Source organism: Lepidochelys kempii, chromosome 6 (genome assembly GCF_965140265.1).
Source record: "Lepidochelys kempii isolate rLepKem1 chromosome 6, rLepKem1.hap2, whole genome shotgun sequence".
NCBI lineage: Eukaryota > Metazoa > Chordata > Testudines > Cheloniidae > Lepidochelys > Lepidochelys kempii.
Window position 1 is genome coordinate 71,448,863 of NC_133261.1, and position 23,660 is coordinate 71,472,522.

The 23,660-nt window shown below is 44.9% G+C and overlaps 1 protein-coding gene across 5 annotated transcripts in view; it reads right to left on the minus strand.

Moving 5' to 3' along the window:
- Positions 1-23,660, minus strand: part of MAPKBP1 (mitogen-activated protein kinase binding protein 1) — a 122,629-nt gene continuing 98,969 nt past the window's right edge. For 2 of the 5 annotated variants that reach the window (XM_073348682.1, XM_073348679.1), the window contains 11 exons: positions 21,055-21,203; positions 20,439-20,488; positions 19,110-19,346; positions 16,742-16,911; positions 14,919-15,064; positions 14,236-14,415; positions 13,050-13,128; positions 11,155-11,465; positions 9,190-10,077; positions 5,990-6,075; positions 1-5,390 (listed from right to left, as the gene is read on the minus strand). In XM_073348682.1, the coding sequence (XP_073204783.1) occupies positions 5,097-5,390; positions 5,990-6,075; positions 9,190-10,077; positions 11,155-11,465; positions 13,050-13,128; positions 14,236-14,415; positions 14,919-15,064; positions 16,742-16,911; positions 19,110-19,346; positions 20,439-20,488; positions 21,055-21,203 (2,590 nt within the window). In that variant the 3' untranslated portion in view covers positions 1-5,096. Of the gene's footprint in view, positions 5,391-5,989; positions 6,076-9,189; positions 10,078-11,154; positions 11,466-13,049; positions 13,129-14,235; positions 14,416-14,918; positions 15,092-16,741; positions 16,912-19,109; positions 19,347-20,438; positions 20,489-21,054; positions 21,204-23,660 lie in introns of all 5 variants that reach the window. The other 3 variants (XM_073348678.1, XM_073348677.1, XM_073348681.1) reach the window with 2 other exon arrangements.

A 23,660-nucleotide genomic window follows, 5' to 3' on the forward strand; every position in this document is an offset into this window, starting at 1 on the left:
ATTATCACATTTTTATTGAAACTGTTTAAGACACAGAGTACAAATGAATACAGAGTTAAAAACAGGCCCCAGACGGGTGCCTCACAGTGCAAAAATCCCACAAACATAAAACAGTTTTTTTCCAAATAATTAAAAAAAAAGACATTTTAAAGATTTAATTTGTTTTTACCTAAAGCCAAAGTATAAAAAAAACACACATTCATAAATAAAGATTTTGTTTTTGTGTTTTTAAAACGGTGGAGGAAAAAAGGTAGTGTTGAAAAACACGGGTAAAGAGTTCTTTGTCTGGTGCCTATGGCATAACTAAGACATGCAGAGTGGACATGGCTTGTTCCTAAAATTGCTGCCCCATGCATCTTTGTCCATGCTTTACAGCAGGTTACCCACACGAATATGCAGTCCAATCCGGTACATTATTTACAACAAGCAATCCGGAATTCTGGACATCCTAGTCTTATCTACATCTGCTCAACAGCACTCCAGGGCTGCAAGAAGTCTTGTGTTTTTGTTTTTTTCTTCTAAATGAGGTTTTTATCATTTAATTTCCGGGACACTGCACCCCAAGGGAAAAAACTTACAAATGCAGGAGTATACCAACAGCGTTTAAATACCTCCTCTTCTGTTTTTGATTTTTAAAATGTACTTTAAAATTGAAAGTTCATACTGTTTCAACTCCTTTGGAGAAATATACTGCTTCCTCAGAGATTTGATGAGTGAGGAGAGTGCTAAAAGACCTGCCCCAACCTTTACTTGGGAGATTCCTCAGAAAGGAGACTACCTGAGAGAGAAAGTGAAAGAAATGCAGGCTCATGTAAGAGCACCAGCTGTGTGTCTCAATGTTCGGCCAAAAACATGAGTTGGCTTTAGAGGGAACTAAACACAAAGGATTTGCTGTCTTGTCAGATTCAAGTACTTTCCACGGCACCACCCTGTTCACAGGTCTTTGTGCATTGTCCTAAGAGCTCCCTCAGGAAAAGTAACACAAGTTACATCAAGATGAGAAGAAAAAACTATTGTCATTTCAACCAGGAACATCTGATAGGAGGGATGGCGTTTACGCAAAGAGGACAGAGTGGTAGGCCCAAATTCTTTAAAAGTTTTTGCTAAACAATAATTTCCTTTAATACGTTACATCCGCACACACACACAAATCTATAAGGGGTCCAGGCTCCAAAATTGCCTCCTCCCACAATCTTCTTCACTTGCCAGCCACCAATCATTGTTCAGGATTTCTCCTGCCAGACTATGGAATGACCTATGATGTACATGCAGGTCAAATGTAAGCAGTGCGGCCTGCAGCTACCAACTGCACTATCTTGTTGAGGACTTTATGCTCCCTTTGTTCTCAAAACTGGAATTTTTCAGCACACTTCCTACTGCCAGCAATGGGAAATCATGAGGAAATTGCCATATATATCTATATATCAACTGAATCAAGTTTTCTCTCTGCAACACTTTCTCCCTTCACCCCTTCTCACCACCAAACTTGGGATATCACTTTGATTTATAGGTCTTTAGCTTCACAACTCCTCTTAATGCTAAATCTTAAGCAAATGGTTGAGGTTACATACCTTAACCTTCCCACACCTTCTAAGAAACAGCTGTTTACATGGGAGCAGGTGGGGAAAAAGGGGCTCAATAAAAAGGCATTAAACAAAACAACTACCCCACCTATTCTTTAATTCACACCTCTAAACTCAGTCCTGGTTCTACTTCCCTGAAGCCCTGCCTCTGCTGCACTACATCTTTCATACCCCGTCAAGGCCTTTATTGGCCAGCCTGTGTTCTTGAAGCCAAGCCTATTTCTATTCCTAACACTATTCTCCTGGAGGCCCTGACTCTGCTTTCTAATTATTTTAAAGCTAAACACCCCACAGATTCCCCGTCCCCGCCCGCCGATCTACTTGCTTGAGCCTGCCCCTACCACAATTCTAACTAGACACTTGCCCCGTTTGCGGTTTTCCCACCTACACCCAGGACCCAGGCAAAGTCCACAGCCAGCACACACAAAAATCCTATTCATCTTTTTTTTTTTAATAAAAAAAACTCACTCTCTGTGAATTACTCTGAGGGAGCTGTATCTGACACTATTGTGAATCCTGATAGCTGCTGCTTTTCACCTACGACAGTCCGAGGTACGCCATGGATTGGATTACTGTATCTAACAGGAATGGCTTTGGGGCATATTCTATTCATTCCAACCATCTGCTCTGCAGCATTCTTTCCAATCCGGTGTCACCACCTCATACTTTAAATACAAATAATAATAAAGTGGAATCAATTCTACAAGGGAAGGCATATAAAGAACCCTCAAACCACTATTGCCGGTACCAGAAGATGCCTGGGTTGAAGGTACTGCTATTTTACCTGAGTGTCTGTGCCCCAGTACCAGCAAGAAACCTCCTGTGGACTGGCACATACGTTTTCACAGTCTGAAAGTGAAGGGAGAATAGCTGGTTGACCCACACAGTCAGCCTGACCCAGACTATCCCCATCAGAGAACCAACAGGATTGCCATCTCACATTCCATTCGTGAGCATCCCTGCCCCCTCCATCTAAGGAAGTTCCCAGAGATCTTCACTTCATTCCTATGCAAACAGCTCCTTTCCATTTGCAATAGATGCTTCCCACAAAATCCCAGCTCACCATACCCTTCAGCACAACACAATGGCGGGAGGGGACTAGAAGCCCAGCAATCTGAGGTTTAAACCTTGAAGTACAGTATAACTCTATTGAACTAAAGGTCAGAGAGGACACTTGAAATGTTTGGACAGATAGAGTCAGATGACAGGAGGAACCAGCTGAAAGGCTCTGAAAGGGCTTCCTACACCTGAAGTCGCCAATTCTGTAGCTCAACGAACTGATGGCTAGCCAGCAAGCTCAGAAATGGCTGCCCTGCAAGTCCCCAGCCCTGGAGTTCAACAAACAGATGGGCCAGCTGGCCCCAGACCAGCCAGTCATGTAGAGAAAAGGCTGCACCACAGGTCCCCCAGCCCCAGAGTGCAGCAAACAGATGGGCCAGCTGGCCCCAGACCAGCCAGTCATGTAGAGAAAAGGCTGCACCACAGGTCCCCCAGCCCCAGAGTGCAGCAAACAGATGGGCCAGCTGGCCCCAGACCAGCCAGTCATGTAGAGGAAAGGCTGCACTGCAGGTCCCCCAGCCCCGGAGTGCAACGAACAGATGGGCCAGCCTGGCCCCAGACCAGCCAGTCATGTAGAGGAAAGGCTGCACTGCAGGTCCCCAGTTCCCAAGTGCAGCGAAGAAAAGCCAGCTCCATTCCAGAGAACCACAAGACCAGAATGATGGCCAGCTTGCCCCGAAGCAACTACAGAAAAATCTACTTCAAGTTCATGACCACGGAACACAACTTTGGAGGCTGGCCAGCTTTAAAGGACCTTTGCTGATGCCAGCCAACATTTATATCCAGGGCTAGGCTAGATACTAGAGTTTCACACCCTGGGACTGTTCTGCTCTATGTTTTTTTAAGAGGAAGACTGAAGGCAGAGCAAGAAAATGGAATAATCTCCCTGGGTAGCCACCTGCTTTGACATGGATTCCCCTACACCACATCCTATTTTACTAGCTTACTGATACTGACCAATAGCAACACTGGATACTTGTAAGCCATGACAATAAATACATTATTGCCAGCTTGGAGAAGTCTGATAAGGCAAGAAGGCTATTGCACACAATCTCACAGGGGCAAGGTTTTCTATTTCTCCATCAAGAGACGCATAAAGGGGTAGGGAAAGGATGGGGATAGTTACATCCCACAATATCCGATACTGGCTGCTCAGCACTCCCCGGAGATCATTTTCTGTAGTCCGTTAGAAAATGTAAATTATTCTCTGCTCCCCTGGAAGGTTAAGAATATTCTGTTTTCCAGGTAGAGACAGTGAAACCTATTGACGGTCTTTCCTACCAGGACAATGAAAGCATCAAACTGGAAGGGAGCAGCAGTTGCATGGGTGATCACTCTGATTGAGGGCTTCACTCAAAGAGATGGAGGCCTTGCCTCCCACTTAACTTCTCCCAATAAAATCATTCACCTCCAACTCACCCCCTTCACCACAGTCTCATTAGAATCAAGAGATCAGTATCCAATTCCACTCTCAGAACATGGCTAAAAGGAATTTTGTAGCTGTCTTTTAATTTTCCTACATTATTTCACCCTTTTTCTTTTTAATGTTTGATGAAAACCCAATCTCAAGTATTTGAGCACAGATAAAATGCCAAAGCTCATTTAAAAAGCCACAATGTTCTTGTTACATAATCCCCACAACTTGATCCAAGGGGTAGCAAGCGTCCCCCTTCAGAAGAGAGCGGAGGTAAATTATATCCCAGACCGTCTTTGAAACAAAAGGAAAAGCCAACAGGGTTGTCATCACAACAGCAGGATTACTGTAGGAAACAAGCCAGGGATGGGAAAAGGAAGATCAGCAAGAGAGGATGCAGCAGAGAAGACCAATTTGGTAATTGCACAGACACTCCAGCCTGCCTCTGCTGTTAGGGGTTACTATAATACAGAGATTGCGTCTCGCGGGGATACGGCAAAGGAGAAAAAAATTGTTTGTTTGAAAAGGGAAGGAAATGGCCACCAAATACTCGTGAAAAGGTTAGCGCAAACGTCAGAAAAATAAATTAATAAATAGAACGTTTAAAAGTCTGCCTTTGGATTCTGATGAAGCCCTGGGAGGGAGTGATTGGCTTCATCCAGGCCCCTTTTGTTAGTCAGCAGTTCAGAGCTTCTTGGGCAAACTGAATTTATTTTTTGTTCTTATGGGAGATGCCAAACATCTAGCTATGGACAGATTTCCAAACAACTTCTCTACACTCCTCTTTCCAGGCTGTGTTCACAAACTGGAAGCTGAAGAGTATTGGGGAAAGTTATTAAAACTGTGACCAGCACATTGCTAAAAACTAGGAGACACCTGTTCTATGGGGCTGAGAAGATCAGTTTAAAAAGGTCTCTCCCTCCATAGATCAGGATGGCGACAGCACTTGTCTGAGGCTTCCACTGTGGTGGTCCTCCTGGGATTATTTCTATGGAGCTATCAGTTTTACTCAAAAAGTGTTTTTTCTGACCGCCACCCCTTCAGAGTTTTTTGTCCATGCGCCGTTCCACAGCTTGTAGTAACAGCTCCGAGTACTGTTCCAGCAAAGCCAGAGTCTGCTCATCCCCAAAACGCCTAGGACTGGACAGGGCAGCACCACTTCCCTCATTCAGCGACCTAATGGCATCGTGTGGCTTCACCAGCACCTTCTTGGCCCTTTGGAGCTCTTCTCCTTCCTTCAGGGAGTCCAGTTCTTTCTTCATCACGGAGAACGTTTCCGTTAGGAGGCCAGCAATCTTATCTTTGTCAGTAGAAGACTCCATGTCCATGGATACCTGAGAATTAAAAAAATGCAGTTAGAATTTAAACAAGACAAAAAGAAGGTGTTCTCAACCCTTTAGGGCCATTGAGAGCCATAAATGTGTCTAAGCAAAGGGTACAATACACTGCTCTAAGTATAGAGTCTGCCTTAAAGTGGTAATGGAGGGTGCATGTGTGCTCACATAAAGAGCCCAGCTCCTACTGCATATCATATTTGCTAATCCTTTCCCTGGGCATTAAAGGATTTAAGAGAAAAATCAGAGGATAATAAAACTTAATATTTCAATCGTGCTTTATATTTGAAGCCCTGTATAAATATTAACTGATCCTTTCCATACCCCTGCGAGGGAGTTACTGTTTACCCTTAGTTTACCGAGAAGATAATCAGGTACAAAGATTAAATGATTTGCCCAAGGCAATATGGCAAGCCATTGAATAAGCCAGAATTAGACTCCAGGAGTTCCTGACTCCCAGCCCCAAACTCAGATGCTGCCTCTGTCACTAGAACACGATCAGAAGAATGCCTCAATCCATCAAGCGTGTGTGTGTACTTAACTCTTGAGGTCTAGAGACAAGCTGACTGATTGGCAGACCAGTGTTTGAAGTCACTCACCATGCGGTAAAGGTGAACGGCCTTGCGCATGCTGTCCTGGAGCTCAGATACAACATGTTCACACTGCTCAATGCTGATGCGACGTTCTGAAGAGGGAGAATAAACAAAAGAACTAAGCCATGAACATATCCCAGTCTCCTAGACCACCACAGCCCCTGCACATTTGTTAGGAAATCCATCTGTAGAATAACCACTTCCCCAACACAATGGCTAATACTTATTTTAAAGGTCGCGTGTGTGTTTCATTCAACTTTTAAACGAGAGGCTAAACCAGACAGGCTTGAGCCATGCATTGTGTAGGCAAGCACTGTGCAAGTGTCCCTCACATACCTTTCCAGAGATGGTCCTCAGTTCTAACATTCCACACTCCCACTTTTCCAGTCTCAGCCTCTGCAAAACAGAGACTAACTGCCCTGATTTCTGTCACTCAGTGTGGTTTTGTAACTGTGGATAAGCTGAGGCCATCAAAGCCTCTTTCATTTGTGACCCAAGTCAAGGTCTCCAAAGGCAAAAGGCATTACTAACCTAAAGTCCCACTAAGCAGCCCCCAACTCCTCTATAACCCCATGTACTTCTCTTTACACCATCTTCAGAATGAGACAAGCATCTGATGTGTTATGAAGATGAATTACAATGAAGGTTGTTTTAAATCATCAAAATGTATTGCAGTTGGGGACCAAGGTAGAGCTGTCAAACAGCACCCATGAGAATGGGAACTGTACTTTTCAACAATACATGACGTTTACCATTATATTAGAATTATAAAAATACCAGAAAAGCACAACTTCAGCTATACTCTTAATATCCCCTATTAACCCAGCTGTCAAACAGCTGAAGGTGGGCAGTCTTTAAACAACACAAATAGACAGACACATAGGCATAATTGCAGCTATTATCTCCTGCTCTGAAAGGCACTGGACAGACTCCTTTAGTTACCTAGAAAATAAAAAGTGGTCATAAGAACATTGTAACTCTGTACTTCTAAACTAGAGATGCCGTCCTTTGAAAAGCTGAAGGGGAACCTAGCCACAAGCATCAAGATAAAAAAAAAAATACATGAAGAACAGATAAGCCAGTGGCATATGCTGATGCTCCCAGACAGCATCTCAGATCCATGCATTCTTCACCTCCTGAATCACCAATAGTTTGAACACAGTGGCTTCAATTTTCTTGTCAATCATCCTTACTAAATTAGAAACAAAGCTAAACCCTTTCTGTTCAGCACCATTTCTGGACTTCTCCCATGATCTTCAACTTATGTTGTCCTCCTGCTCTGTGAACCACCAGCACAAAGAGAGGCTGTAAATGTAGTAAAAATGAATGGGCATTTTCAGCTATAGGCTCTCAGAGGTGGAGACAGTACCCCTTCAGAAACAGACATAGGTCAGTTAACACGGTAATGACAACAATATTTAGTACTTCTACAACACTTTCCTATATCTATATCTCACAGGACTGTGCAAAAGTAAATATCTTTATCTCCATATTTTATAGATTCTATTTATAGAAGGGAAACTGAGGGACAGAAAAGTCAAGTCATTTCCCTAATGTTACAGAGTGGTCAGTAGCAGAACAATGATAAAAACTTCAGGACTCTAACCCTCATTCTAATTCCCTACCCAGTAGATCAAACTAAGCTGCTGTATTAACGTCCTTTTACAAAGCGCTTGCTATATATTACGTATAAATAAAAAAATATGGCTGTATGAGCCTTTTAACATTTCCCATTTGCTTTTTTTTTGGTGGTGGTGATGGTGGTGGTGATGGTGGAGGATTTCTAGCTTCAGATCTGTGTCTCCCTTACAGATCTTGGGCTGAAACTTCCTGTGAACTGACCCCAAAAGTAATGTGGGGTCTTTGCTCTGACTCTCAAATCTAGAAGAAAAACAAACACACCAGTGCAAACAGCTGGTCTGTGACATTACGGTTGTAGAATCAGATTCCATAGCTCCAAGTAGGTGCTAGCTCTTGAAAAGCCCAGATATACTCATTGTTCTGAAACTTAACTACTGTATAGTATTAAACTATACGCTCTTCAGGCCTAGGACCATGTGTCTTGCTGTAGATGTGTGTAGCATGCCTAATACAACACGGGGCTTCAATCTAGATCAGGGCATCTAGGCACTACTAAAATACAAAAAAACCCTCCACATCTAGATAAAAACCTCTCTTCACAAGCTTTCAATGGATACACTTTTTCTACATTTTATTTTATTTTTTATTGTTTTGATTGCCAGGCTTTGTGTGTATAAGAAATGAAGCTTTCCTTTTACAATCCACTGCTTCCATCAGACGGGTCATAACCCATTGTTTGTAACCTCACAGTTCACCGCTGTAGAGAGGAAGATAGCATTACTGAAGGACCCTGACAAGCAGAAGATAATAAAAGGTGACTTATTTCCCTACACAGCTTGGTTAACAATATTGGGAAAGAAGATGGGTTAAGAGTTTGTCTGAGCTGTCAAACAGTCCACTGCCCTGTACACTGTCCCTGATGACAAGTTAAAACAGCCAGGAAAGGGTTACGGACTACCCCACCTGTCACATGACATAGCAATGGATTCAAGGGAAGAGTATCCCTTCTTTCTGGAGAACAACAGAGAGGCAAGGGAAAAGTCACTGGGGACTGCAGCCACTGTGGAGAACGGAAATTGCTTTGTTTTGATGTTACCCAGGAGTCTTCTATTGAACCAACCGATTGTGCCCTGAGGGGAAGGCCGGAAACAGACTGGGGCATGGCATTAGTTCTTTCTTGGGCTGAGGAGTAACCCTCCAGCTTACTCCCTCCCATTTATAAATAATTCAGAAGTTATAGTTTATTAACCCCACACCTTTTTCTTCAACCCAAAAGCCAGCAAGCTGAGAATCCCCACGGTGTCTATATGTGTGTATTACATTCCACCTGCCATTCCCTTTAGGGAAACTTGGATGCTACCAGATCTGCAGAACATTCGGCTGCTATCTGACTAAACATGACGTAAGACACAAGACAGAGAGGAAACAGAAATTCAAGCCACAGTAAAAGATGTTAGACTGAAATGTCTCACCATTGAGGGGGTGACTTATGGAACGAGACAGGTGCAGACAAGACGAGACAGGCCAGAAGCTGGACGTAAAGAAATGTGATGGAATCGTGAAGCGGTTCACAAAGACAGGAGACAGAAGGGGGAAGAAGGTTAGAGATGGGTATCCGTGCACACCTGAGTTCTGTGCCGAGGCAGCCACTGTTGTGGGAGACCTTGGCCTGATGGGGTCTAGTGGGCAAAGTCCAAGTGGGTTGTCTAGCACACAGCTAATGCTGGAGAACCTCTCTCTGTGTCTGGGCAGTGTGCTTTCAGGAGACCTTGGGTGCAAGCCTTCTGAAAACTCTTTCAGTTTTGGATTAGTGATCCCTGGCTCATCCTGGCGATCTATCCTCAGTGCTGGATTCTCCACTGGGCTCTCTTTAGCAGGTCCAACAGATACAGCAGTTTGGCTCTCCCTCTTGAAGGCCCGTCCCTCAAGAAGAGAAGATTTCTTTTTACAGACCCCAGCAGGTGACTGAGGAGACTCTGGTTCAAGTGGGGTTTTGGATTTGGTGGTGGGTGAGAAAGAAGCCAAGATGGGTCTGTCAGGCAATGGTTTGGGGATGTCAAGAATCAAGTGGGCGCGGTTTGATGATGCCAACTTGCTGTGAAAGGACTTGGGTGATGAGCAGCTTACAACTTGCTGAAGGGCTGGCTTCCCTGGGACATTTTCTTTTGTAGGTGGCTTGTTCTTCTCAGTCTCTGCTGTGGGAGTTATCTGTATCTTCTCAGGCCCCTGTGGGCTGGTCCTCTGCTCAGTCAGTGTTTCAACAGAGTCACCAAGGCATAGATTTTCCCCTACAGAGATGCTGCGTGACACCTTGGCCATGAAGCTGGTTGTGGGATTCATGTAGGACTTTGATTTTACAACCTTACTGTCTTTGACCAGCAGGGAGCTGGACCCATCCATCTTCAGCAGGCTTGCAGACAATGGCCTGCAATGATTAGGTTTTGGATCCTTCTCAACCACTACTAGTGTCTGAGGACGTTGCCTGATAGAGGATATCACTCCTGGACTCTTATCTGCAAAAATTAAACAGACAAACGTACAAAACTAGATAAAGGCTGCAGTGAACTGTGCAATCAGAAAGAACCACAACTGTACCAACCTATTAACTCCAGCTCAGCTTCTGGAACAGAGGTATTTAGAACAACTGCAACAGTATTAATGTAGCCGGATCTCAAAGATGAGCTCCTCCCCCTCCTTCACTCCCCAGAGGCACTGTTGCTTATCTTAAGAAGATGACCTTCCCATAAGGCCTGAGGCTAGAAGACCTTAGAAACTAGGATTTTTAAGTGAGAGAGGAAATCAGAGGAAGCAGGTTAAAGTCCTCAATTCTCATCTCTCCTCAGCCTACTCATTTACATAGAGTAGTGTGGTTTTAACAAAAAATAGTGAATTTAGTGTTGGTGAAAGGGCCACCTTGTTGCCCAGCCAATGTGCCTTAATTCTGACCTCCTCCTGACCAATCCTGACCTACTGCAACCAGCTCTGAGCAGAGAGGAGTTCTTTGTTCACGGCTCAGTCCATTCTTGGCCTCCCTGTTGAGGCTGTTAGACAGTGCTAGTTATGAGGATGGCGGCTGTACGCTGAGGACTGAGGGCTTGGCCAAGAATGCTGACTCACTTCACAATGGACACAGATTATAGAAATTTCAGGATGTTCAGCCTTTGCTACGGCAGCTTGGCCAACCCACAAAGTCATTAGTTCGGCATTTCCAGTTCACTGCCACAGGGCACTTCCCTCCCCTTGACAGAGTGCACCAACGATGACAAACATTGACTTTTTTTGTTTGGTCAGGGTTTTTTTGCTTTCAGTATTTCAGAGTCAGAACGAAAGTTGAACACTACCCCCACCAACCCCTCTATTCCTCCCACTCATTTGGAAGGCCAGCTAAGCCAATGATCCTGGCCAGAGCCAACAGTTGGTGGAAGCCGCAGACTAGTCTGCTGAGTAATTAAGAATATTTTCCTTGACAGACCAGAGCCTGTAGCTCACCTACCACAAGAACTATGATTAATTTACATCTCTACTAAAACTTAGTCCCCCCACCCCCATTTACTCTTGGAGTTACACTGCAGTCCCATCCACTTCCTTACCATCGTGAATGAGGTCATGAACTGACTGGGACTTCCTCATCCCCGCATTCCCAGTACCCTCTGGATAGGGTGCGATAACTCTTCCAAGTCCCACAGCAAGCCTATTAGTCTCCACTGCTGACTTCCGTTTTCTTTGGGTGTAAATGGACCGGTAAGAATTTACACCATCCAGAAGGCTGGCATTCTCCAAGGCAGCATTATGATGGCTGTTCCCATTTTTCAGCAGGTCGACAGAAACCTTCTTTGATTGGGCTGAAGCCTCAATGGGCTTTTGATCCAGGATCAGATTTGATGAGGAGCGTGACAAACGCCTACAGAGATAAGGCAGAGTTAAGACTCTCAAGGTGGCAACAAATGAATCACAAATCAACAAATAAATAGATGGCGTTGGGTAAAGAAGTACAAACTTATTAAGCCAGCTTCTCAGGGGCAAAGATCTCGGTAAATGGAGAGTGAAATGTCAAACTAACCTGTACTGTCGCCACACTGGTCTATTTTTCCCCCAAGGCAGTACTGGTCTCAAAGTATCCTATCCTGGGTGATACGATGAGCATTAAGTACCACCCATAGCCCTGGGTCAAGTGTTTCATGGAGGGACTTGGCAGGAAGGCAAGCCAGGAGAGAAGGAGAGATTCTATCAGGGGAGAAATGGGTCGGGTTGGGTCAGGTCAGGACTGGTCCCTCCCAGCTCAGTTTGCCAACACCAAAAACCCTCTCTCCTTCCACGAGAGTGTTTCCCAGAGGAACCCCCAGCACATTTGGTGATTGGTCAGTCCTGGTATAACACACATCAAAGCTGGTCAGGATCTTATGGGCTGCATGTTTGGAAAACCTTTTGCTCTCCTTAGGTGAAAGGCACTAGAAGTACCATCATTTTCATTTTTCCTCCAAGGCAGGGGAAAGTAGGGTTGTCCCTAACCCCAACAGGCTCTGCTCCACCTGACTGGATTGGCAGTTGGGCAGATAAAAACTCCATCACATATTCATGAGCGTATGCAGATTACCCTACAGCTGCTTTAAACTGGACTTTTCTGGAAATCTCTCAGTTTTGCTGTGGCACCACTGTAGCGCTCCTAAAACTAGTAACAGTAGAAGTGCTAGCATCAACCATGGTGGCACAATGCCAGTAGATGGTGAGTAACCCTGCCATGAGCAGAGGTACACAGTGACAAGAACACTAACAGTCAGTCTACGCTACCTCTGAGGTGGAACCTGCACTGCCACTTAAGCAATGGCAGGAGGTTTCTCCAAAACCCTTAATGTGGACACAAGCTGTGAATGCTAAAGGTGAACCTAGCTCCGTTTTAAATGATGCTGTCGAGTCAATTTGAACCCAAAGTTTAGATAGAATCATAGACTTTAAGGTCAGAAGGGACCATTATGATCGTCTAGTCTGACCTCCTGTATATTGTGATGTTGTGTATATTAAAGCTTTTATAAAGCCAATCAGTAGACGTGTTTACATTATTTTTGTTTCATTTTAATTTCAATGGAAACAGTTAATTTTAGAGGAAATAAATTCCCCTGCAGTGTTTATAACCTAGACACTGAATGGAAACCAGAAATGAAGCTGATTAGGAACTGACTATAAACAAAAACAAAACTGACTAGCACATTTTCATTGTCCAAGCTGAATGAAATGCAGAAAATGAAACCGAACATAAATGTTGAAAAGCAAATTAGATAAGCAGCAGCATTGCTTTAGGCCGATGTAGAGTAGCTAGGATGATACAGAATGGACAATCTGATCGGTGACAGTTTGCAGCCACCTGCCAGGTCCCCATCCAAAGAGACCACTGTGACAAGGTATGTCAAACCCAGAAGGCTGCTGGCATGTTTTAGACCAGTGCCCAGGAAGAACTCTATTCTCATTACTAAAAAAAGCAGAGTTGTACCTGAGGGCTGGGGACTGGGAGAGAAAGCGAGAAGAAATGCTGATATTTTCAGTTCTCTCCAGGGTCCTACATGATCCACCTATGGATTCAGGAGGAAATGTGTAAATTATACAACAAGATGCAAACATTAGGACAAATGAAGTTTTTTCAGATGAATTCTAGAAGGCGCTACTCCATTTCAGAGGAGATGTAAGAACTGCTTGAGGCAATAAGACAACACAGAGAATTAATTTTATCTCCTGCTGCCCTTTTCTATTCTACTCAGAACATCACAATTCCCCAGCCTCAAACTATACTAAAAGAAAGAAGGGTTTCCTAAGGACATTGCTCTTCCTTTCCCCATAGATTCTTCTTATCCTGTATCTAGGCTTGTGGGAGAAAAATAGACCGCATGCAGGGACGATGCTAGCTACAATCATTATCATGACTAGCAAGCCACTCTGATCCCTGAAATGACTGATACAAACTAAATATCTCTTTTTCCAATTTGATGTCCTCATTCTCACCCTCTGCCCTGCTTCTCATCAGTCTTTTGTGATGTTTGCTATGCAAATATGCACCACTAGAGGCCACCCCATCTTATTATACAGATGGACACACTTACCACTTAATTCATTTACACGGCAAAGCTAGAGATGGGACAAGAGAATGGGACTCCAGATCCCAGGGACAGTGCTTCACCAGGTCAACAAGAACAGTTTCACAAACCCAGTGTTTCTCAACCTTTGTGTGCTGGTGACCCCCTTTGGACTTAAAAAAAAATTCGTGACTCCCCACCCCTACTAAGACTTGAAAAGATAGGGGACTGAAACTGCCGAGCCCCAGCTCTGCGGCCTGGGGCTGGGGCTGAAAGCCCGAGCCCAGGACCCCCTTAAACCCATCCCACAACCCACCTGGAGGTCACAAACCCCAGGCTGAGAAACACTGCAGTAATCCAAGAAACAAGGATTCCTTTCTATAGCCACATTTCCTTACACACATTCAGACACCCTTTTCTTTAGGCCTTTCTACTTTGCTTTACCTCTACCACCTTCCCACCACACACAGGCAAAGTTCAGCAGTTGTAAAGTGTGAGCCACAGCAAGACAGAACCTTTGGGGTCTACTTGGTTTTATAAAGCAGATGGGTCTGGAGCTATCAAAATCTCATCAGGGAGAAAGTTCTTCCACTTGGTTTGAAGGTGTACCTTTTTCACCACCATTGACCAGAGTCTCGAAATGCTGCTTGAGGAACCTCTCCTGATCTGGAGTTTTGGGGACCTCTCCCTCCAGCATGCTAGTGCCTGCATCCTCCTCGTCCTCCCCATCCACCTGTTCCTCCAGGTCTGAGACGCCATCCACACTGAGGGGCTCTGTGCTCTCAGAATCTGGAAGGATGTGGCAAATAATGTACAGTCACAATAATGTCTGCATCCCGGCCACAACTGAACATCATTCTAAGAAGCAGTTACTCATGAAGGTGGCACATTAAGGACTAAGGTCAGAGCACACGCAAATCAGCATTACTGCCATTAGGATGCAATTCCCAGATGTACAGTATTACACAGGCAGCACAGCCCACAAGGACAACAGCACAGAGTGGTCTGACTGTGCAGGTAGTTAAGGGAGCAGGCAGCAATCCACTTCACCCCCTAACCCTTCTCAAATGTATTCAGGGAAGTGCATAATCAGAAGTACCTGAATCTTTTTATGGTAATACCAGGGTGAGCTTTACTTTAATAGGAAAGTAGCATCATCCTAGCTCCCCAAAGATCACATCACGTCTTTGAGTCCAGTTTGCCACCAAGCCCGGCAGTGAACGATCCCAGTAAGTTTCGGCAGCGTTCCATGTGGTGTGAAAATGGGCTCAAATCATGTATTGACATCTCACCTTCATTTGGATGATCTGGGCTGGAGAGGCGACTGCTACTGTAATCTACAGAGCAAGCACTGTCAGGACTGTGCTTATCAGGGCATCCGTTGCTGTGGTAACCTCTAACTAGCTTCCCGGGGGGCAGCGCTTTTACCTGGAACTCACTACAAGAGAGACAGGAAGAGTACAAACTAGAAGAGTTAAAGATTATAATTTTTATTATAATAATTTAATTATAATAATCCAGTTAAATATTATAATTTTTAGAGTCCTCACCTGTGTTAGTAACACCTTTGATTATTAAGGAAAAAAAAGTCATTTAAAAATTAAGTTTATTTCTTTTACCATATATACAGTTTATTTTTGCATTTCATTAGGCTTGGACAGGAAAATCAAACTGGTCTGTTTTACTTTCTGGTTATACTCAGTTTCACATTTTGATTTTCAGGCACTAACAGAGCTGCTGTGGTTGGGTTTCCAATGCTGCAAGAAAATGAATGCGCTAGTCCATTTGAAAAAAAAGAAGGGGTATTTTCCATAACATTCCTAGTCACCGATTTTGTAAACTCAATTTTTCCAGAATTTGAGGCCTAAGCCAGGGTCTGTCTTTCCACACTCTTATGTCCTGTTTCTCTGAGGGTCTTAGTGTTGTGAAATAAAGCAGATTCTGAGGACAGCAAGACTGATTTTCATCAGTGAATACTGCATGGAAGTCAGCATTAGAAGATTCGAATCCTTGCTCTTGTCCCAGCTCCACATCAACGAGCAAGGCCAATGGTATCCTTTCGCCTTATTTGTGAAGATTACAGTGATCCATTTCATGGAATACTTTGGATTCAGCCCAGGCGCTAAGATCTGACTTGGAACATGAAAGTCACCATGACAGATATTTACTGTAAAATAACTGTACGGAGATTAGCCCTGACAGCTTGCAAACGGTGTGTGCTTTGTAACATGTCCAATCTGTATCCAACACCACCACAGGCCCCCCCTTTCTAACATGCTGGAACTGCACATGGGCCTGCTCTGTCTAAATATTATTACTATAAAATTAAAAACATAAATAAAGAGAAACTGGGGTGCGGGCAGGCGGGGGGGGGAGGGGGATTAAAAGTTTCAGCTACATAAAGTTGGCTTGCACTATTCTTTGAGAGCTCACCAAAAACTCACAACCGTTACTCTGTAGTGGAACAGGAGTAGGGGAATTAAACAGCTCTAAGTGGAAGGAGAGGGAGTGTTATTCAGAAAATGAAATGGGGGAGTGAGGGGATACAAGGTGTAAAGTGGAACGGTCTAAAACAGAAAGGAAGAAGACAAAATGGAAGACAAAAGGTCTTCTCAGTCTCTCTGATTCCATTTAGCTGAGGTAGTCCAGCTTCCTGCCACTATGCAGTCATCGCATGCATGTTCATTAGTTTTGTCCATCCTGGTTTTAAAATGTCCCAAACAATAGGGTTTCCACCACATCCGTAGGGTGGCCATTCCACAGCCAAATACACCTCCACCATTAGGAGGGTTTCCAGCATAAGATTTTCCATTACTTAAATTCAACCCACACAAGGGAGGAAGAAAAAGAGAGGTTCTTCCAACTTGTCTATTTTAAGGAGAAATTGGAGGAGTTTGCTGACATGCATGACTTGCTTGCAAGCAGAGACACTTTTACTGAACCCTAGGTTCAGCTCCCTTTAGAATCAGGAGTGCATTAGTAAAGTCCTTAACTAAACATGTCAGCATCGAGCTGACAATAAATCACCTCACCCAAGTTACCACAGCTGCAGACAAGGAAAATAATGCAGCAGTGGCTTAGCTATATACAAAAGAGATTGTTTGGTTTTTTTAACCTGCTACTGTCGGTGGGATGGATCTCATCTTGTTCAGGGTAGATTACACATTCCTCGCTCTCAAAGGGCTCCAGTTCCTGAGTGAAAACCCCCTCTTCACAAGACACAAGCTGAATCATTTGGGGTCGGACACAAGGCCGGCTGTCCTGAGGAGCTATGGAGTCTCCAACCTGGTGCAGAAATATAGAAATAGTAGAGGTTACTAGTGTATTTCCTTGACGTCCGCAGGGCATCTTGGGAGTTATACAGTGCTCACTACAGCAAAGGGTGCAATTAGAAAACAGCACTTTTTCCATGGCCCTGTCCCATCTCCCCTCCTACACACAAACATACATGCCCCATCTGACAAGGTCAACCAGCTATTACACACATTGACCTGGATTCTCCTCTCACTTAGAATCATAGAAGATTAGAGTTGGAAGAGACCTCAGGAGGTCATCTAGTCCAATCCCCTGCTCAAAGAAGGACCAGTCCCCAACTAAATCATCCCAGCCAGGGCTTTGTCAAGCCAGGCCTTAAAAACCTCTAAGGATGGAGATTCCACCACCTCCCTAGGTAACCCATTCCAGTGCTTCACCACCTTCCTAGTGAAATAGTTTTTCCTGATATCCAACCTAGACCTCCCCCACTGCAACTTGAGACCTTGTTCTGTCCTCTGCTACCACTGAGAACAGTCTAGATCCATCCTCTTTGGAACCCCCTTTCAGGTAATTGAAGGCTACTATCAAATGCCCCCTCAGTCTTCTTTTCTGCAGACTAAATAAACACAGTTCCCTCAGCCTCTCCTCATAAATCATGTTCCCAAGCCCCCTAATCATTTTCATTGCCCTCTGCTGGGCTTTCTCCAATTTGTCCATATCCTTCTATGGATAGTAGTGGGGGGCCCAAAACTGGATGCACTACTCCAGATGTGGCCTCATCAGTGCCGAATAGAGGGGAATAATCACTTCCCTCAATCTGCTGGCAATCCTCCTACTAATGCAGCCCAATATGCCATTAGCCTTCTTGGCAACAAGGGCACACTGCTGACTCATATCCAGCTTCTCGTCCACTATAATCCCAGGTCCTTTTCTGCAGAACTGCCACTTAGTCAGTCGGTCCCCAGCCTGTTGCAGTGCAGGGGATTCTTCCATCGTAAATGCAGGACTCTGCACTTGTCCTTGTTGAACCTCATCAGATTTCTGTTGGCCCAATCCTCCAATTTGTCTAGGTCACTCTGGACCCTATCCCTACCCTCCAACATATCTACCTCTCCCCCCAGCTTGGTGTATCCACTTATATCAACAGCAAGAGTAACTCCACTGAAGTTAGGTACCAGCACAGAATGATCCATCTTGATCTAAGTAGTCTCTGGAGCAAGGTAATTCATTGCTGACTAGGACCTATAGTCTTCACAGGCCACCGCACTATGTTAAAGATAAACTCAATCACAGGCTGCCCTAGAACTCTGTGGGCCTCAGATGACATGCAGGTCAGCCATTCCTGGAACTGAGGAACCATGGCTCAATGAAGGGGAGTGTTCTAGACCAAAGGTGAGCAAACTACGGCCTGCGGGCCACATCCGGCCTGCGGGACCCTCCTGCCTGGCCCTTTAGCTCCCAGCTGGGGAGGCTAGCCCCCAGCCCCTCCCCACAGCCTCAGCTCGCTGTGCCACCTGCACTCTGGGCGGCGGGGTTGTGAGCTCCTGCCGGGCAGTGCAGCTGCCAGTCCTGTTGCTCTGAGGTAAGGGGGCGGGGAGCAGGGGGGTTGGATAAGGGGCAGGGGAGCAGTCAGGGGACAGGGAGCGGTTGAGTGGGGCAGAGGTTCTGGGAAGGGGGGGGGTCAGGGAAGGAATGGGGGGGGTTGGATAGGCGTGGGAGTCCCGGGGGGTGGGGGATTGCAAGGGGGCAGGGATGTGAACAGGGGGTGGGTAAGTCAGGGGACAGGGAGCGGGGGGGGGGGGGAGGGGTCAGATGGGGGTGGGGTCCTGGGAGGGGGCGGTCAGGGGACAAGGAGCAGGGCGGGTTGGATTGGTCAGCGGTTCTGAGGGAGGCAGTCGGGGGTGGGAAGTGGGGGGGGGCGGGGTGGATAGGGGTTGGGGGCCAGGCTGTTTGGGGAGGCACAGCCTTCCCTACCCGGCCCTCCATACAGTTTCAGAATCCCAATGTGGTCCTAAAGCCAAAAAGTGTGCCCACCCCTGTTCTAGACAGAGGTCACCTGGCTACCTGTAATAGATTCAAGGGAAATAAAGTGCAGGAAATCAAGCAGGCATTTACTATGTCAGGCTCAATTCCCATTGGCCAGCAGCGGTCAAAGAGCTCTAGGAAGGCTCCTGTGGAAAATCTTGGGTTTCCCATTGCCTATACGTTGAATCCACAGCCACTGTTACCTTGCTGACATGCAGAGAGAGATCAGCATGCTCTTCTCTGTCATCCCCATTGCTGGTCTGGGACAGCGAGTCTCGACTGGGGGATCGAGAGACTGAGAAAGACTCCAGCTGGCGCAAGTCCAGCATGGATTTAACTGTCATCTCTATGTTGCTGGTTGGCTGGGACCAACGGCCCCGCTGCCGGGGCATCTTGTTCATTGCAGTCTCTGAATGTTGGATCTCTGCAATCTCTTTCGCCTGGAGGAAGTCAAAAGAAAAAGATAAGAGCTTTGGAGGTAAAATTCTGGTTATGGAGAAATAGAAGAGAAAACCAAGGATCAAGTCAAAATAGTTGTCTATGCATCCTCCCGAACCCAAAGCCCCTCAGTCATACAGAAAACGTTAGTTATAAGAGACTCAATGTGAAGATGATCCAAGTGCACCCTCCTTGTAACAAGATTTAATTAACCAAAGAAACCAATTCAAAAGTTTTCATGTCAAGATAAAATGGTTCAGTTAAATTTCAACCTCAAGCGACGTATCCTTATAGAGGCTCATTATTCAGGGCTGAAGTGAAGGAGCATGATACCAGAGGTAAAGAATTGCCCCAAAGGGTCCTAAATATATATGGAAGAGTATCCAGCCTGTGTGAGCCGCTGAGAAACCACAAGACCCTCCAATATAGCTACTAGATGTATTTGTGTAAGGCGGTGTGAAAGCACACAAGTGCTGGGTCTCGTGCTATTAGCACAAACCGAGACACCGAGACTGCTGCACTCAATAGTAACAATGGGTAAAGAGGTGGATTTATTATATGTACTAGGATTTCCAGCCAGATCCTTTTAACATTTTAAAAACTCTCCTTCACATCCTATCCTGCACCGACAATGGGACTTACTTGACTAGATGATCCAGTACAGTTAGATCTATTCCAGGATTAATTTTTACGATGATCATGTTCTACAAAATCATAGGCCTCTGACTGCCAGATGCTGGGACTGAATGACAGAGGATAGATCACTCAATAACTGCCCTGTTCTTTTTTCATTCCCTCTGACCCATCTGGCACTGGCCGCTGTTGGAAGACCGGACACTGGGCTAGACGGACCATTGGTCTGACCCAGCATGGCCGTTCTTATCCTCTAGCCACAATCAGCACATGGTTGTGCTGGACACTTCCTCCCAATTGAATGCTTCCTCACAGAATGGCCACAGCAATGGGATTCCTGCACTGGGAGATTTCTTATTGCAGTATTCCTACCATCAATCAGAATTAGTAGTTTCTGGTCTCCATAGATACTCACTCCTCCTTATGATGAGAAGAAAAATGTTAAAGAATTAGTGACTCACCCTCCTCATTTCCCAATGGGAGAGGCTTCTTGAGAGGGAAAGGTCTGGATCTGGAAAGAGAAAAAACTATATCAGGTTGGCATCCTGGCCAATAAGGCTATTTTATCCCCCTTTCTTTCCTCTAAAGCCTCATGGCTACTGCATTTTCACTTGTGATACCTGCCTCCAGTAATGATAACTCCTAGAAGCAGGTATGGCAGAAACCATTTGAAGACTGGATCTGGTTTCTTCAGGCTTCCACTGACCTCTGTGGCTTTCCATTGAAGAATCAGAAGCCCGAGGAGTCACTAGACTAATAGCCCCCATAGCTCTGATTGAAAACCTCTTTGGCCAACTGGAATCAGTAAGAACCCGTTGAAAATTCTCACCTGAAATTTCCATTAGGGAAGTCAGAATCGGCCTCTCTCCAGTTCAGCATAGGCAAGCATGGCTGTTGATCCCCCGTCTGCTCCCATCCCCAAAATATTCTTTTGGTATTTCTCTTCCTGCCTGCACTTGATTGTCACCTTCGCTATTCCCATGTCCCTTCTCTGCCCCATACAGCCTCACAAGTCTGCCGAGGCTCAAGTCCCCTTCCCTTTTCTCTGTTCATGCCCCTTTCCTTTCCCATTTATACCTGAGTCTCTCTCAGGGTTGCAGTTGGATTGAATTTGGAAAGACTGTAGCCCATTTAACTCATCTTCATCATTCCCTTCATCTTCACCATCTTTGTCGCTGTCTGATGAAAGCACTGGCACCGGTGATAGGACAGAGGTGGATTCGTGCCTGGGATGAAGGAATCAGAAGGAACATTACAGTACATCGTAAGAAACCCCCATACGCAACCTGGTATTCCCACTTGACACACCCATCATACAGCACAATTAGCAAGGTGTACCAATTTCTCCACACATTTCCCTGATCCTCCAGCAAAACCTGACTTTGAGCCACCGTTCAAGGTACGCACCATGCAAAGGTGCAAAGAAATAGACCAGCCCAGAGGCAGTCCAGCATGTTCATGTGTTAGGAGGAGGTAGAGAATCCTGATTAGAAATGCACTCACTAGAGCTGAGCAAAGTAAAACTGTAGTTTCATCTTCCAATTTAATTCCAATTTAATATTGAACAGTAATACTGCAGATAGCCACATTTAAGGTCAAGATTGTCAGGACCTATTTAAGAGAGAGAAACAATTTCCTTTGTTGGAGCATACTGTGCAACATAAACATCACAAGATGTTCCTTTTGATGGCAGTTTGACATTTGAGAAACAGACGGATATTGTTGTAAAGAGACCAGTTTGATTCCTGGATGCAAACCCAGTGACCTCGTGTGCACAGCTCATGCACCATAACATATCCATGCTGTAGTGTCAGCCTGGGGGCACACTGAAGGATGTCAAACATACCTTGAATAGATCCTTAATCAAAATGGATAAGGGAAGCATTCCTGGCATGGATCCCAGAGGCACCCCAAGCATAAATTTCCATCAACAAAGGATTTATGAGCACAAGAGACATTTTCCCCACTCAGTCAAATTAGAGCGGAACCAAAGTCAACTGAAGTAACAAAGTGCAATTAAATAAATTAAGAGCCTTCAACAAATCAGTCAGCACAGCACCCACACTGTGACCTTGCGCAAGGGAGCCCAGTGTAACATTAGCAACCTTTACAGAGGGCTGTGGGTGGGTGTCAAGTGCAAGACATTCAGGAGACAAAAATAACTCATCTATCAAATACAGAAACATCTGGCTAGGGACCAAATTCTCCTGCAATTTACAAATTTCAGGCAGTACTAAAATAGGATCCTCTATACAATGATGGCACTTTAATTTCTATTTTATATGGAGATGTAGAGGGATCTTACTCACACCTTTTCAGATGACTTTCAATATTTTAGGAGTAGGGTGCAGAACAGAACTGAAAGTTTTCTTAGTAGATTCTTCCAGCAAAATGGTCCAATTGCAGATTTCCCTTCTCTGATTTATCCATCTGCGCCCGTCAGTCTCTGCATCTTTCCTATTGGTCTCCATGTCTCTCCGTTCTGTCCTTCTCAAGGTTTTGTGCCTCTTGTGCCTGAGCAGTGACATCCTGCCAGGGCTCATGCATTATAACACCTTTTGTGTATGTCCACACTGCAGCTGGGCACCAGTCTCCCAGCCTGGATAGAGAGAGACTAGCACCAGTGGAGCTCAACCTAGTGCACTAAAAAGAGCAATGTGGATGTTCTGGCTCAGGCTGGGAGTCTGGGCTCTGAATGCTAGTGGGTTGGGTGGGCTTAAGCGTCCAAGCTCCAGCCTGAGCCAGAACATCCACATTGCTAGTTTTAGCATGCTAGCTCATGCCTCACCAGCAGGAGTCTGTTCACATGGGTTGGAGACCTGCTTCCAGCTGCAGTGTAGACATATTCCAAGTGGTGATCCTGTGGTTTATACCACAATGTACAATTTTTTAAATATACTGGAGACAATGCTACCTTTTATGCACTGGTAGGTTTGATGGTGGTTTTTCTATTTGGTCCATCAAGGATTTTGTTGGCATTTTTTTGTGTTTTGTTTATCAGGTTTTTTAATAACATTACTAGTCAGATATCTCAAACTTAATTGATTATATTGTGTGTCAAGTCACGGCTACTTTTTGGGAGATTCTTGGGCATACTGGAGCTGGTGGGAGTGGGGAAGGGCTAGTAGATCAACCAGAATGGATGAAATTTACACACACAAAGCTACACCAAAAGATAGTCTCCATTTGACAAATATGGACTGACAAAATTAGTAGGGAAAGAAAGGACATATTCAAGCCTTTTCAGAAGAACGGAATAATGGGATGTAAATAAAATTTTAGAACCATGAGAGAGGTCAATGCAAACTGCACACAAGCTATCAAACACTTTATCAGGTTGGATATGTCTAATGCAACTTTAAGTCTTTGTCCTACATTATCACAACAAACCTTACTCTCTGGACATCCTTCTCTGTGCCCAACTTTATGCAGTCACTTGTGTTCTTCAGATATACTCCCATGCCTGGTCACTGTAGGTAATATTTTCAAAAGCACCTAAGTCTCATTGACTTGAAGTTTAGGTGCTTTTGAAACTTTAAGTTTAGGTGCTCTTGAAAAGACATAGACTCCCAAGTCATTTGGGTGCTTTGGAAAACCTATAACCTGTAATGTCTACTTTACTTGTCCAAACCACACACCGAATCACAACCTTTATTTCTTTCGCCCATTTTGCTCTCCATGCC